Source organism: Perna viridis, chromosome 8, assembly GCF_037379345.1.
Source record: "Perna viridis isolate PV_CMFRI_1.1 ecotype Kerala chromosome 8, ASM3737934v1, whole genome shotgun sequence".
Taxonomy (NCBI): domain Eukaryota; kingdom Metazoa; phylum Mollusca; class Bivalvia; order Mytilida; family Mytilidae; genus Perna; species Perna viridis.
The window spans coordinates 23,745,069-23,761,190 of NC_142452.1; the positions used below are offsets into that span (position 1 = coordinate 23,745,069).

The following is a 16,122-nucleotide window of genomic DNA, read 5'->3' on the forward strand; positions in this document are numbered from 1 at the left end:
TACAACGGTCAGACTTTGACGAGAGACTTTGAGTTCCATTGGGATTTGGTTAACCCATACCATTGTTCAAAGTCGTCTGGATCGTCGTGTGCTGCTTTTGTTTCATTGATAAATGGTGATATTGTTGAAAATGTAAGAACAATAATGGCATGTTTTTGATAGTTTTCAATCTCCGAGTCCTACATGTTTCTTTTTTTTATGAATGGCTATCGGGTGTATTTGACACACCTTTATTGTCCGGCGATTTAAAGAGTTCTTTCCCAACCTTTAATACAACGCAACTGCGGACCATATAATACATGCCTAAATTAATTATGGTTTACAGATATTGCCTGTATATATTATAACAGTTAAGCAGATATTTTTTTCGCCTTTTCATTTAAGAAAATTTTGAATATTAATGACTTTGGCTAATTATAGTTCTAACTATCAATCTTTCTGAAGTTTCGACTATCAGATTTTTATCATCGACTACAAGCATTACAGATTATTAATTAATATCATCTGATATTGGTTTAAAGCTTCTGATAGTATTCAACTGTATATTTATTATGTCAGAAGTTGAAGCTACACGTACATTGCTCCTTTGTGACTAAACCCCACAAGGAGACAATAACTATGGTAGCTGAATTGTTGACTTTTCCCAACAAAGTGGTAAATACCATCATCATTCTGTTCACTCAAATGAAATTTAAAAAAATAACTACCATTGTCATGTATTGCTTTTGAAATGTAAGCTAATTTTCTTTAACTGCAGCCCATTTACTTAAGCTCATATTTCTTTTTTAGCCGACAATTGATTTTACATGGGATGGCTGGGCAGATGATCTATCAGGTTTATATTATTATGAATACGATGTGTTTGACTTGGGACGTGATGGAACTTCTTTGGTTGATGGAGCTGGGGCTGGTGGGAAAAAAATTGATTCTGTTACGAATATAACAACAGCTACAAATTCGGTATGTTAGTAACCAGGTAATATAGTATGTATGTCATAATTTTGTATCAAAAATCGAATTTGAAGTATACGTGTAATTTGTTTCATTTCACAAACTGTTATACTTTTCATATATAGAATGAGAAGCTTATTAATTTAGAAAATGTGTCTGTTTTAAGGCATCAATAACGCTAACAGAACCAGGGATGTACTCCCTCCATTTGGTGGCGTATGACAAGGCAGGCAATCACAAAGTTGGCAGAAATTTGTTCTTATTTGATGATCAATCCGTTGTTGACATTGACGATTCTGCTGAACATACTAGGTGTACAACGGCCTCTAAAGACACTGAGTACACGTGGGTTGTCGAGGGTACTTCTGATATAACCTTTGTTTGGCCAAGTCGTTTCATGAATGTTCGCCATATGAATAACTTTTGGTTGAATAAAGTGTTGACTTATGGTCCAGTCCCCAGTGTGGCTATTTATGAAGATTTGTATGGTAACAGGACCAATCATGCCATTAAGAATGTTAGAGGTGAGTTCACTATTTTATGATATTTTAAGATGTGTTCAAGATGTGAGTTACTTTATATGAAAAATAAATGAAAAAGACAGCATGCCTCCATCGGGCTAACGTCGGCTGATGTTTTGTTTGTTTGCAATTGCATGGCGTTGGCAAGACGTTTCCCTAAAGTAACAGTGCTTGGTAATGGATTTTTTCTTGATTTATTTTTACCGTAACAGATTATATTTGACAAGCAAAATTAATGCTAAAGCATGACGATTAAAATTTTAAGTATTTCAACTGTATGATGTAAAAGATTCTACGTTGGTTCCACGTTGGTGATACTAGGTATATTAAAAATAACCATGAATTTCATGTTCCTCTCTAGATAGTACAATACAGTTCGGTCATTTCTGAAAATAAGGTCTCATTTTGTTCAAATAAAAGTGTTTTTAGGCAGTCTGCATCGAAATTTCTAGTGTTTTGTCGTAAAAAAAGTGCATATTCTTGAAATCCTTTGTATGTGTATGTTCAAGCCATTTATAAGTATTTTAGTGATTATTGAAATAAAATCCAGTAGCCATGGTAAAATACTGAGAAAAATACTACTGATTTTTAGTACAAATCAGGGGTGCCTTTTCAAAACTAACAGACAAATACTATGTCTTATAAATTATCAGGCACTTAGACACTACCACAGGATGAAGGCATGCATGGAGTAGGTGGAAAAAGGGTAAAAAATTGTAAGGCCCTTTACGATTCATTCCCTCACAATTTTAGTTCCAAACGTTTTTGCGAAATAAGGTATTTTGAAAATCAGCCATCTGATGCTGAGGAGAGAACCTAATACGGCAGAGGACTGAAACATACCATTCTTTATTTAAATTATACCTGTTTACCATTACATATATTACATCTGTCTATTTATAAATGCTTAACTACATTTAAACAAACTTCAAATTTGTGAGCAGACCGTGAGCCAATATTGAACTAACGTCGAAACAACATTGGCAAAAAAATGCTAACACAGCTTTTATATCATTCTTGATGTAAAAATATATGTGAAATTCAAGGAAAGTAAAATAAGATGGAAAATCCGGAATAATTTTGGAGTATATGTTACGTTTGCCAAACATTAGACCAAAATTGGCCCAACCTTTTTTCTTGTACAGCACTTTTTAGCTAACTTGGGTCGAAGGGCAGGGAAGCTGTTGTCATCACTTGATGTCCGTTATCGTCGTAAACAATTTTATTCAAAACTCCTCTCTTCTTAAGCTACTGGACAAATCGGAACAATGTCGTTAGGTTGAGCAAATTGTAAGAAGTCTAACGCGATACAAAACGTTTGAGTAGTTACGGCAAGCTCTGGCATAACGTTTGAGTTGTGATATGAAAACTCCATACGGCTTGCCGTAACTATGTATGCAGGCTTTTTTTTTATCGTGTTTTAAGTCTTACAATTAGGCTTCTGGAACAGGGTTATGTTGCTACAAGACTGAAGTCAGCACTACAGAAATTTTATGGTCGTCATCGTGAAGTCGTGGATCGTTACGATGTATCCATCTGCACCATGAAAACTGATTCGTTCAACGTGTCATTGTTTCTCTTTCCTCTTTCATCTACTCCGGACTTGTCTTTTTTTAGCAACTCGGAAGGTGTTTCCAGAAATGCAGAGGCCGCTTATCCTACCGGTTCACCTGGTCCATGCTCCCAGTTTTTAGTGGAGTCCGAGTTGCTCATTTACTTTTGTTACTTTGAATGTTTATTTAAAAAAAAACTTTTTTATGTTCTTTGATGTGTTTGTCTGTTTTTCATGTCTGGTCTTTGTCTCTGGATTACATGCTTTTGATTTCCACTAGAATCTTGGTTCCCTTGAATACTCTTTTAAAATTGGTCATAACATTCCGACAGTTGACTGTATGCATGTCCAATTGCAAGGTCACCAGATACAATGCCTTATTTTGGCAAATCCTACAATTACTTTTTCACAGCTGTGGTTGATTATAAAGTGGCATATGATGTCTTCAGCGACCCAACAACCATGAAAGATACTCGTGTTTCGATCTCGGTCCCTGAACTTTACGATCAACAAGAGACACTGTCTGTTGTTTGGGCTGATGGTGACCGTTTGAACATGACTGGAGTGGCTTATGATGTGTTGGGAAAAACAAACCAGGAGAGTGTTACAGTTTACAGAGATGCCACACCTCCAGTTATTAACAACCTATGGCTTACCAAAGGGGACAGACTAAATATTTCTGTCCATAGTCTGGAGGAATTCAATGAAATGACGTAAGAAAATGAATTTATTGAGAGTATATAAATACATGTAATTGAAACTAACTCTTTAACCATTTAAATGATCCATATATTACTCTTTAAATTGTGAAATATCGTCATCTGGAAATGATCATCTCGAACTATTCACAAATTAAAGGAATGCCTACAGTTGTAATACTGAGTACTTGATTACCCTTACTACTATGGCAAGCCAAAGTGGACAAAAATGAGTATTCTCTAATATTAAAAAAATATTTTTTAATATTACAAATTCAGTTTCTAATATTACAAATAAGATTTCTTACATCACAAAACATTTTTTTAATAACAAAAAATCATTTTCAAATGATTTCTAATATTAAAGAATCGTTTATAATATTAAATATAATGATTTTGTAATATTACAAATTCATTTTCTAATATTACAAAATATTTGATTTTGTCCACTTTGGCTTGCCATATACTACCATCTAATAGAAAATCGACTCAGGTTCTACTCGTATCTTAGCGGTGCCATATGAGTACGCCTGTATACGCCTGCTGGTTAAAAATACACCTGCAGAAGGAATGATGGCCGGTTTACCTGTAGTACCTGCATAGGTCGATGTTTTATGAGATGGTGGTGTAAGACATTTTCCATCAATGAATGGGCCCAGAAACTGACAAATAGGATTTTTAATCAAATTACCAAATATAAATATGATACTCTTTGAAACACATGTACAGCATATCTAATCCCAAAAATTAATGGTATTGTACATGTATAATACAAGAAGTACTATCGAAATTGGGAGCCACAGTTCTACAATGTGCAATACAGTCCGTGTTTAAAAATGTATTTTCATAGACCTGTGATCAAATTACTGGTCTATGGTCCATCGTATTTTGAAATTTGTTATACAGCAAATTTTGATAATATGACAAATAAATTCTGACGAATTAGCTGGAAAATAATACATAAAGAATCACGCCGTATTATTGGTTCTCGAGAAAAAAAAGTGGGGTACGTGGTCGAAACCATGGGGCCCCTAGTGGCTGTGATATTCTGTGTAATTATAACTTTTTTCGTAAATGATCCGTTTTCTATCGAAGATTAAAGAAAAAATGAAACAAAAATAAATCAGAAACCTGCTCTGTTTTAAGATTTAAACGCACACCCAATCACAATTTTCACACCCAATGGATAGGGATAATTACAGAAAAAGTCATTATTTCACTTAAAGTAATCCTGTTGAAGTGAAAATTAACACTCTCCTTAATCCTTACTTGCACATGGAAACAATATTAAAATAACGCTGCAACTGTCAGCCTTTAGACGAGTGGGTCGAAATGACATTGAGTTGTTTCATTCTCCTGTATCTCACCTCCCTTTCCCAGTATTGAAACCAAAAACCTAGAAAGACAAGGTAATCACATCTGGAATGCATTTCTGGAAGAGCAGTTCCCAAAGAAAAATATGTTCCAAATTTCCAAATTATTATATTAATCGTAAGATACTCACGAGGGACTGGAAACATTGTCTATATATTTGTACTTGTACTTTTTTTGGGGTCAAGTACAGTGCATGATTAAAATGTAAATTTGTAAGATGTAGGAAACCTCTCTTCACTCTACTGCAGAAAATTTGTCATATTGAAGTTATCTCATGGACTTCCAAACAATGGAAACTGTAATGGTCCTCATGAAGGATTTCATGATATATTATTTTTTGATTATGTATAAAAAATCAATATTTTGTAATATTAGAAAATGAATTTTTAATATTACAAAATTATTTTTTAATATTAGAAAAGATTTTTTAATATTAGAAATTCATTCCTGATTTAGTGATATTATAAAACATCATACATTTTGTAATATTAGAAAGTCACTTTGCAAAATTGGTCACATTTTTTAACATTACAAAATGATTTTCTAATATTAAAAAATTGTCATTGAATACGACAAGTCCATTTTCTAATATTACAAAATCAATTTCAAATATTAAAAAGTTAGAAATTCAATTGAATTTTTAATATTAAAAAATGATTTTTTTAGTATTAAAAAAGTGTTTTGTGATATAGGAAATATAATTTGTAATATTAGAAAATGGACTTGTAATCATGCAGTCGACTCCCTAAAAGTGGGTTTGAGTCCTACATGTCCAGGTACCTATCCTAGTCAGGTGTTTCATAGATTTTTGTGGAATATTGGACTTTCCTCCCCATGGCCACTAGCCTGGCAACTTTGCTAGAAGCTCACATTAGCCAAACGGTCGTAAATCTCACTGTTGAGTAAAAGGGCTCCTCAGTGCTTATGCTAATTTTTTACTTGTACACACGTACATTAAATAAAATTTACTTTACCTACCTTTTCCTTTATCCTTATTTCTCATTTATTTTCTTTGTTTAGGTAAAAGTGCTTATAAATAGACAAATTGCTACATTGCATTTATAATCATTTTTAAATTGCATGTAGGGCAAACTATGTTTTTGTGATTGCAGGGTTTATTTTCAATAGAAATTTGTAATTTATAATAATATATTGTTGTTTTGTGTTGTTGTGATTTCTTACATGTACCATTCGATATTACATGTTACATAAATAAGATATATTGATTTTGAAATTTTAATTACATTAATATGATACAATAAAGTTATTATTTTACAGGAAATCAATGACTCAGTCATTATTACTTTATTAACAAGTTTAAAATTGTAAAGATTTTATTATTATTATTATTATTATTATTATTATTGGGGCACAATGTTTACAAATACATGTACTTTATAATAGAAATGCTGTCCTGATGACAGTAACATATACTCCTTGAATTTTGGTATTTTCTGTTGACATGACTTGACTGTGCATCATATTGGTGGTGGCCCGTGGTTCTTTGATTTTCTTACATAGAGAGGAAGGGCCAAAGGCACATGTAATTGAGAATTCAAGTATGAAATTGGGACTTAAGGTAATAATCTGTAAAGGGCGCTGGACTTAGTGCAGGCGGTGTTATATCTCACAGCGGTACGAGTTCGAGTCCAGCAAAGGGAACGACAAAAATTTGCTTTGTAAATTTGACAGTCCTAACATCGTTGGGAATTTTTCAGACCCTTCTATAAGTTTACGTTATCTTCCCTGTATAGGAAGGCAAAGATTTTTATACATATTTAAAAAATGATTTATAATGAAATCCTTCATGAGGACCATTACAGTTTCCATTGTTTTGAAGTCCATGAGGTGACTTCAATATGACAAATTTTCTGCAGAAGAGTGAAGAGAGGTTTCCTAAATCTTACAAATCTCCATTTTAATCATGTACTGTACTTGACCCCAAAAAATACAAGTACAAATCTATAGACAATGTTTCCAGTCCCTCTTGGGTATCTCACTTCTAATGTAATATTTTGGAAATTTGGAGCATATTTTTCTTTGGGAACAGCTCTTCCGGTATTTGATATCTGATAAGGTCTCACTAACCACTTCTAACGTTTCCATTACTTTACATGTTAAAAAAGTAATTTTCAAAGTTTAACTGTGAATTCCCAGGACAAATGACATCTTAAAGTTACATTCCATTGCACAGCTTGGAAAAAAAGGCTTTCAAATCATTATGCTAATGGTACCATGATTGTAGAAATTCTCAAAATTTACTTGAATAAATAATACTGAAAATCCACATTTTTACTTTTTCTGCTGACTAGCACCTTGGAGGCAAATTACTCACACATATAAACAATATTCATACACTTTTGTAGTAAATTACAAATATGATTTTAAAGTACACATTATCAGCTTTATTTTGGCTACTTTTAATCAGAATACACACAAATAATGCACTTACAATGCATAGGTCTAGGTTCAGTGTGTTTTTGGTACTACATAGGAATGGCCATTTGTTCCGAAAGTTGTTAGTGAGACCTAAGATTTCTCTGTCTTTCGATTAAAAGTAACCATCTGCTTAAAGATTGACTCCTCTGCCTTTCTGTACTCTTTTTCAATCCAGGGTATTTTTTAGGCAAAGTATCAAGGTAATGGTTTTCATAACAATGTTTTTGGTTTGTATATACAGTTTGTTGAAGGCTTTTTCTGTTTCAGGTAAAGTATTACTAACTGATATTGATAAAATGAATAGAAACTGAAAAACAAAAAAAAAAAAGAAAAGAATTAAATTTTGCTTTAAGCCTGTTCCTCCACTTCTGTATACCAGGGTATAACCTTTTATTTTACACTTCAGGATAGAATGGGAGGCTTTTGACATACACAGTGGTTTAGATAGTGTTAACTGGAGATGAACATGGATATGAAGATATTATTGCCCAGGGAGAAGCTGTGGTTAGTAATAAACTATGAAACATTGATCAGAAAAATTTTCACATGTACCTGTAGATGTCACATAAACATGGACAATATCAATAGTTTAAAATTCCAATTTTGTGTTTTTACCATTGGATGACTGAATTTCCTCATGCATGTACTGAATAAATTGTTTTATATTTATTGGAAAAAGAGGTTATACTAACTGTTTAAAAATGCTGTTTAGACCAGAATTTGAGCACACTCTTTATATTTTTTTTTTACAATATTTGGAAAATATAAACATTTTTCATAATGTACTGGGTTTGGTTGTTTATCGTCAGTACTAACCCTGTATTAAAATGCACTGATCATTTGATTTAAATTCAATCATACTTGTATGACTGATCAGTTGTTCAGGATTTAATATACATGTATCTCTAAAAATACATCAAGCAATGATAGAAACATGCCACTTCTGTCTATTTGTACTATTTTTGCAATTTTAAATATTTGGTTAAATATTTTGCAATTCTAAAATAATGTAGTGGAGTTTTTGAAAAGGGAAGGATAATCCAGATAAAAAAGGGTTTTCTAGCACATTAAAGGCAATTAAAGAAGAAAGGGAATTAAGGGCAATATTGGCCTGAAATACAACTATAAATTGATCATCAGGTTTCTGAATATTTTTGCATGAAAAGGATGAAAGAATTGCTAAAATTTAACGAAAATGAAGAAATTCTGTTAATTTTTTTCAGTCATATGTTACTAGGAAATGTTGTCCACACCCAAGAAACAACTTCATATTTAGTGAATCCATTCAATACTACATACATGTATTTTATTATATATGAAAATATAAAGTTGTTTCTATGGTGTAGACCGTAATGGATTTAGTTCAAATTTGTAAGATTGTTAGTCACCATAATTATGTAGTTGATCATATCGGGTGCCATTTTGATTTAAACAAATTCACAGGAGTGACGTACGGGACCTGTAGTTGTATTTGTACAAGCAACACATAACCGCTCAAAGGATTTTGTTCAAATATTGTTGGACTGTCAGTCACTATACACATGTATGTAGTTGTTCATATTGTGCTGTGATTTTGATTCTATTAAATGAACATGAGTTATGGGACTTTTGCACTTCATCTTCTTTGTGGCTTGCAGGGTGCACATGGCAATCATGTAAATAGTTATAATGTAATTACAACGGAGTTGATATTTTTGGGCTGAAATCATGACCCATTGCCTCTACAACTTTGAAGCATATCATGCAAGCATTAATATCTAAATGCATTTAGGGAAAAATGATGAAAAAGGGCAGGGACTTTTAAAACTGAATAAAAAAGGCTTTCTAAAGTGGTCTGTCAGGAATACTATTAGATATTGAAACATCTGCTTGATATATTCATGCAAAGATTGAGGAATGTGCCCTTCTGTTTTGGCAATTGGGGATTTCATCCAAAGAGGGGAAAAATGAAATATAAATTTAGTGTTTTAAGAAAGACATGTTTCTTACTTTTGTTGTTTAGTATAACATTCAAACATTTTGCTAAAATAAGGCAAATTCATGACCTTACAAATGTAGATAACACAATAATTTCCTATTTTACTGTAATGCATAATCTTTTTTGTTGTTTTTTTCTTCTTTAAAGGATCTTGATAAATGTCAGACCAAGTACAGCTCATATGCCAGGGGAGCTAACTGTTACTGTACTGCTTTCATGGGTTGCTTCCATCGTCATTTTCAAGTAAAACCAAAAATAAATAAAAATGGAGGACTAAAAGTTGGTAAAGACTGAGGAAACCATGAATATGATTATTACATAGAAGTCAGTGTTACAAGTAAAGCTAACCTAACCACAGTTCTTACTAAAAAGGTTGGTTTTTATGAAATAAATTGGGCATTAGAAGGAACACCAACCTGTCTGTCTGTTTGTCTTTCTTGTTAAACAGTATGCGTTTTTGTTCTTTTTTTGGATTAAAATAAAATGATTAAACTCAGAATGTAATATCTTTTCTGACTGGTTTAAGTTTTTGGGATTATATCATCTTAGGAACAATTTTACCCTCTTATTTTGATGTCCTTTACATCATTGTTTGCAGATTTATAATCATTCAGTTTAAAAGAAAATGAATGATGGAAATATTAGTTTCTTTCTACTGAAAATAACATAAACATGCATGTGTGGGCAAGTTATACTTCAAGTTACTCCTACAATGTAATCAGTTGGAATTCTTTTCCTCCATTTACATGTGATTTGTAGCTTGCCAGACAACCTCTAGCACTACAGGAGTAACTTCAAGTGAGTAGTCCACATATTGAGGTTATTTCTTCTGTATTTAGAAAATATTACAAGCCTTCCTTAAATGGTGTATTTCACAACAAAAAGTGTTGAAAATACATGTGCAATAAATACAAGTTAAGCTTAGTATTATGTATTATGCAAGATAACTAAAGAATAAGGTGGACATTCAATATGTTTTATCAACTTTCCCAACCACCTAAATTATTTCAGAAAGATATTTATGTGGCTAGAATATATTAATGAGAGATATGTCTGATGTTTAGGAAGTACAGTTGAGTTTGAGCATACTTTATATCGGAGAATTTAATACAATTTAGTTGACTATGCAATTAATGGGAGCGATGAATCAGTTGATTTTGAATCGATGTAGTGTTAGACCTGTTTATCCCTACAATTTCAGCACAGTTTCTATAATTTTGACTGCAAGTTACACTCTACAATTTGTGAATTGCTCCATAGTACCCATGTTAAAATGACACAAGATTAAAAATTTAACAAATCATTTTCATGAAATACCACTGAAAATATGCTTTGTCTTAAAGCATTAAACAGGTCTGTGGTGCTATGCCATAACAATGTGGTGTAAAATGCATCCATGTACCATTTTCATTTCTTTACTTATGTGAATAAATGTAATGAAATTATAGTAAACCACTATAGTTGAATTCCATTGAATAATATTTCCTACCACTACTGATCAATGTACAAGCAGTCAATTTTTTTTTACAGTTTCCCAACCAGAACCACCTTCTTTATTTTTATTGGTTCTCTAATTACTTATAGAAGTTACTGAAAACATTTCTTAAGATTTTGACAAGAAATGAACTTATTACTATCTGCATAATTCTAAGATTGGCCTGTACTTATATATGTAGCTTCTTAATATTTATTTTCGTTTACAATGTATATCATAAATAAGTTTAGATATAAGACCATTGAAAATAATATCAGTGGCGGATCTACTGTGAAGTGATCTGAATTTGCTAGGGGGGGTTGGGGGCATGCCCCCCCCCCAAAAAAAATTTTGAAATATTAAACCTCAAATCCTGCTTTCTGAGGGTATTATGAACAATTTTTCAACAAAATTGCAATTTTCTAAGGGGGGCTCAGGCCCCCTTGGATCCGCACTGAATATTGACAGACAATGATAGATAACACCTAAACTGATAATATATGTTTAAATTGGTTTGTAATTTTTATATCAAGTTGATTTTTTTTTTTACTGAAATCTTCCTGGTCTTTTCACTTATATTAACTACTGACAAAAACAATGACACCTTTAGCCACAAGTCCTACAGTCTAAAACATGTACTTGTACTTGAAATGCATCTTTCCAGCTACATGTATCTTATATTTTCTTTCCAGATTACTATAGACATTAGCCCACCACATGCTGGAGTTGTCCATGATGGTTTGCCATCAGAGAAGGAGATAGACTACCAACAGGGACTAGAACTAAAAACCTACTGGGATCAGTTCTTTGACAGAGAGAGTGGGGTCTTCTTTTACCAGTATATCGTTGCAGATAGCTGTTCTAGTAAGACTGATTTTAATCTTAATTTAACTTCAAATCCTGATGTAAGTATTGAAATGTTCAAGTTGATTTATGATTATATGTAAGAAAGAAGAAAAGACTAATGATTTACTGAGGCTTATTGTAATGAATTTACGACCAACCATTTATCCAGGTGTTGAAAAGTTGCTGATTCTGACCTATGTATGTTTGTTTGACAGTGATCCTTGTTTTTATACCATCCACTTGCAAAGTAAGGGGTATAGTGATAATAATGTCCATCCTTCTGTCTGTCCTCCTGTCTGTCCTTCTGTCCGTCCTTTGTTCTGTCCTGTCCATCCATCTGTCTGTCCTTCTGTCCATGCTTCTGTCTGTCATGCCGTCTTTTTTTCTGTCCATCCTTCTGTCTGTGCTTCCTTCCTGTTAGTGTTCTAGGATTTGTCAAAACTTTAGGTTTCCACAGGAAAACTGTAAATGAAGATTAACTTTCCAACACTTAAAGTTTGCTTTCAAAACTTAACATATCCTTTCAAAAATTCAACCATTCTATTTGCCAAAGGGAAATATATTGGGCATAATAGTCAAATTTCTCACACCAAATTTGCACTTGCCCTGAGTGACAGGAAAGTGGAATCCTAGAACACTGCCTTCTATCCGTTACACAGAGAGGTACCCATCTCTTATCTGTTACTCCTTCTACGCTGCTCTATGGAATTCAGTGAAACGCAGAATCTTTATTTCATATTCCGATTCTGCACCTCCTATTTTAGATTTTTATCCAAGTAATTTTGGAGGTCAAAAAGTTAATTTTATCAAGTATATGTATAATTTAATGAGCATTGCTCACAGTTTTTTAATATTTTACCTGCATCATTTGCACCTAAGGTGAAAGTAGGTCTGTAGTCACTTGATTACTTACTTCTGTCATTCATAAAGAATGCTTTTATCTCTGTAAATCAAAAAAGTCTTTTTTTTAGGTTTGGATGTTTTAAAGAAAGGGCAAGACAACAACTTGAAATTTGAATCCCCTGAAATAGTCTGTGTTGAATCATTTTGGGATGAATATTTCATGAAGGCTATAGATATGACTATATCATTTAAGGGCAGGACAGCTTTGCGTTCCTATATTATTTAGCAGGATTAGTTGATCCTAAATGCAAATGAAATGGTTTTAATCATCAGTCATCCATAAAATTTAGGAAAGTTAAGCATGTTGTGTGCAGATATTGGTTACAGTGAAAAGTTAAATGAACTGAACCCTCAACATTTGGACTTTAAAACTGGATTGGTTTAGACAGATGTTTGGTTCACCATGTTTTGGTATACATTTCAATTGATATAAAGTTACTTTAGAAAAGTGTCTTGTTTAGACAGGTTTTGAATTATATAGTTAGTTTTGACAGATTTCACTGTACTTTTCAAAACTTGCATGAATGTAATTTGAACCTGGTCCAGAATAGTTCATTAATACTAAATTTTTTGTAGACTTAATCTTACCAATGAATTACAGATTGTAGAAACTTACAACACGTTTGGAACCCATACAGCCGGCAGTGATGGTACCTACTTCTTCACTGTTGTAGCTTACAACAGGGCATTGGACCCCTCTGTCCCAGTCTGCTCTAATGGTGTAACGGTTGATAGTTCTGTGCCTGGTGTAAAAGAAGTTGTTGTAGATGGCGCTTTGATCACAGGAGGTCTTATTAAGGACTCGACCAGTACAGATTACTACATATTAGGATCTGATCGTGTTCGAAGGGAGGTTGTAAATGTAACTGCTGACTGTGTGTAAGTCTTACAGAAAGTTTTATAGTAAACTTAATGAAGAAACTTGATATTAACGAACAGGGTTAAATTCATTGAGTATTGCCTGACTTTGTTTAGGGGTAAAAATATGAAAAAAGAAAAAAATAATTATCTGTTTCTATTAAGATTTGATGATATATGTGAAAAATATGATAGTAGAAATTGTTCTACACCATAAAGTTTTAATTATGTTGGTAACATGCTATTTCTGATATTTGTTTCTCATGAACAGGAGTAAATCTACAGCTCTGACCAATATTGATCTGTTCCTGTTACAAAGAGATGCGAAAGGTGATCCTGTAAAAGTTGATGGCGATGTTTTCTGTAGTAACTCAAGCTCTGCTCCAAGCAGTATAGGATTATCATTATTCAAATCATCAATGGTGAGTATATTAGTTATGAGGTAAAGTAATGAATGGTAAGCATTTTGGTGAAGTGGTGAGGCCATAAATGGTGAATGTATTAGTTAAGTGGTAAAGTGATAAATGGTGAGTATATTGGTGAAGAGGTAAAGTAATGAATGGTGAGTATATAGGTGAAGTGGTAAAGTAACAAATGGTGAGTATATTGGTGAAGAGGTAAAGTAACAAATGGTGAGTATATTTGTTATATGGTTAGGTAAAAATGATGAATATATTGGTTAAAGACAAAAAACCTGAAATTGAAAAAAAAGAAGATAAGTTTTTTGCCAAGAATGCTAGCAAGAAATATGCAACTAATGGAATGCTTGAAAAACTACAAGTATTCACAAATTGCTTGTATTTAATGAGTAAAGTGATCATTCATACTTGTAATCAAACATATTGCACTCAAAAATCACTCTTTAAGGTGGTTTCATTCACAAGGATTTGTGCTAGTTTACAAATGATTGTTAGAAGATTATGATAGATCATGTAGATGGATTCATGAATAAACACAAATTCAAGTGAATAATGTGTTAAGTTTTGAGGTTTGTAAGAATTAGTAAGAATGATTTTTGTATGTGAAGTATTAATAAAATCAGCTTTAATGAATAGAATATATATATATACACGTATGCCTTCATGGTGGAGATTACACCCTGCTTAGAAAATTGAGAAGTATATAGTGTACTCTTACAACATAAGGTGATGGCACCAAGTCAGATAATAGTTTGCCAGACAACCTCTGGAATTCTAGTGTAGCATTAAGTGATAATGCTATCCATACCAGTATGCTCATTGGTCTGTTCATCAATCCATTCCCTGTTTTTATATGCAACTTGCCAAAACAGATCAATTGTATTTGAGTAAACTGATACTTACAATACCCATGTGCATCTCCTACTGGTATTTTGTTTTTATATTGACCACTGTATACAAATATATAGTTTAATAGGTAATTTTCTCAAATACATATATAGAAGAGTAATCAAGGGAACCAAGGTTATAGCGGTAATCAAAAGAATGTAATCCAGGGACAAAGACCAGACATGGAAAACAGACATACACAACAAAGAACACAAAGCAACTAAAATCACACATACAAAGCAACAAAAGCAAATGAGCAACTCAGACTCCACTAAAAACTGGGAGCATGGACCAGGTGCACTGGTAGGGTAAGCGTCCTCTGCTTTTCTAGAAACACCCGCCGAGTTGCTCATAAAAAGTCAAGTCTGGGGTAGACAAACGAGAGAAGGAAAACTATGACCCGCTGAATAAATCAATTTTCATGGTGCTGATGGATACACCATAACGATCCACAAGTTCATGATAACAACCATAAAACTTCTTTAGTGATGACTTCAATCTTGTAGCAACATAACCCTGTTCCAGAAGCCTATTTGTTAGAAACTGCATAATGCACTTTGCTGGTCTGTGATGTTAACACATTGTACATATTTGATTTTCCAGATGGAGATGTCATGGACACCTGTAGATATCCCTGCCAAGGTCTATGACTATCAAGTTGGTTTCTCTTCAACACCTGGAAGTGCTGCCCCTGATATTATGAGTTTCGAGTCGACCAAACAACATGCTCACCACCGAGTGATGCATGGAAATGTTCCAGATGGATCTCAGTTTTATATCATTATCAAATCTATTAGTAAATCCAACGTAGAGGGTTTAACAGTAAGTCTGAATTAAGTTCTGTCTGACCCTATTAGATGGGGATCCAGGATTTCAGTTTAAAGGGGATATAAACATAATCAAATTGCCAAAATAAAATAACTTCTTCAGCTAGAATGACAAAACCACAATATGTAGTGAACACAAAAATTTCTAAATTACATGGATATTCTACTTAGCTAAGTTCTATTTTACTTCACTTATAAAGTATTCATACATGTATGTACTTCTTTATTACAGACCATTGGACCATGTTTCATGGACACAACACCCCCAGATTTTGATGACACTAATGGTGGCATTACTACGACACTCTCAGGGGATTACCTTATGGCAACTTGGCCCCCCAGCAGCTTTTTCTGACAGTGAAGAATTGTTTAATCTCGATTACCAGTTTGCCAT

The 16,122-nt window shown here is 33.0% G+C and overlaps 2 protein-coding genes across 2 annotated transcripts; both read left to right on the forward strand.

Moving 5' to 3' along the window:
• Window positions 1-15: 15 nt before the first annotated feature.
• LOC148609873 (uncharacterized) lies at window positions 16-7,999 on the forward strand. Its single transcript, XM_088543154.1, has 5 exons — window positions 16-132; window positions 790-960; window positions 1,118-1,475; window positions 3,437-3,737; window positions 7,942-7,999. Exons 3-5 carry the CDS (start codon window positions 1,145-1,147, stop codon window positions 7,997-7,999), a joined length of 690 nt encoding a protein of 229 aa, XP_088399280.1. The 5' UTR covers window positions 16-132; window positions 790-960; window positions 1,118-1,144.
• Window positions 8,000-8,887: 888 nt separating this feature from the next.
• Window positions 8,888-16,118, forward strand: LOC148609874 (uncharacterized). The gene is made up of 7 exons (XM_088543155.1): window positions 8,888-8,914; window positions 9,661-9,792; window positions 11,680-11,892; window positions 13,338-13,615; window positions 13,866-14,016; window positions 15,505-15,723; window positions 15,961-16,118. Exons 1-7 carry the CDS (start codon window positions 8,888-8,890, stop codon window positions 16,081-16,083), a joined length of 1,143 nt encoding a protein of 380 aa, XP_088399281.1. The 3' UTR covers window positions 16,084-16,118.
• The last annotated feature ends 4 nt before the right edge of the window (window positions 16,119-16,122 follow it).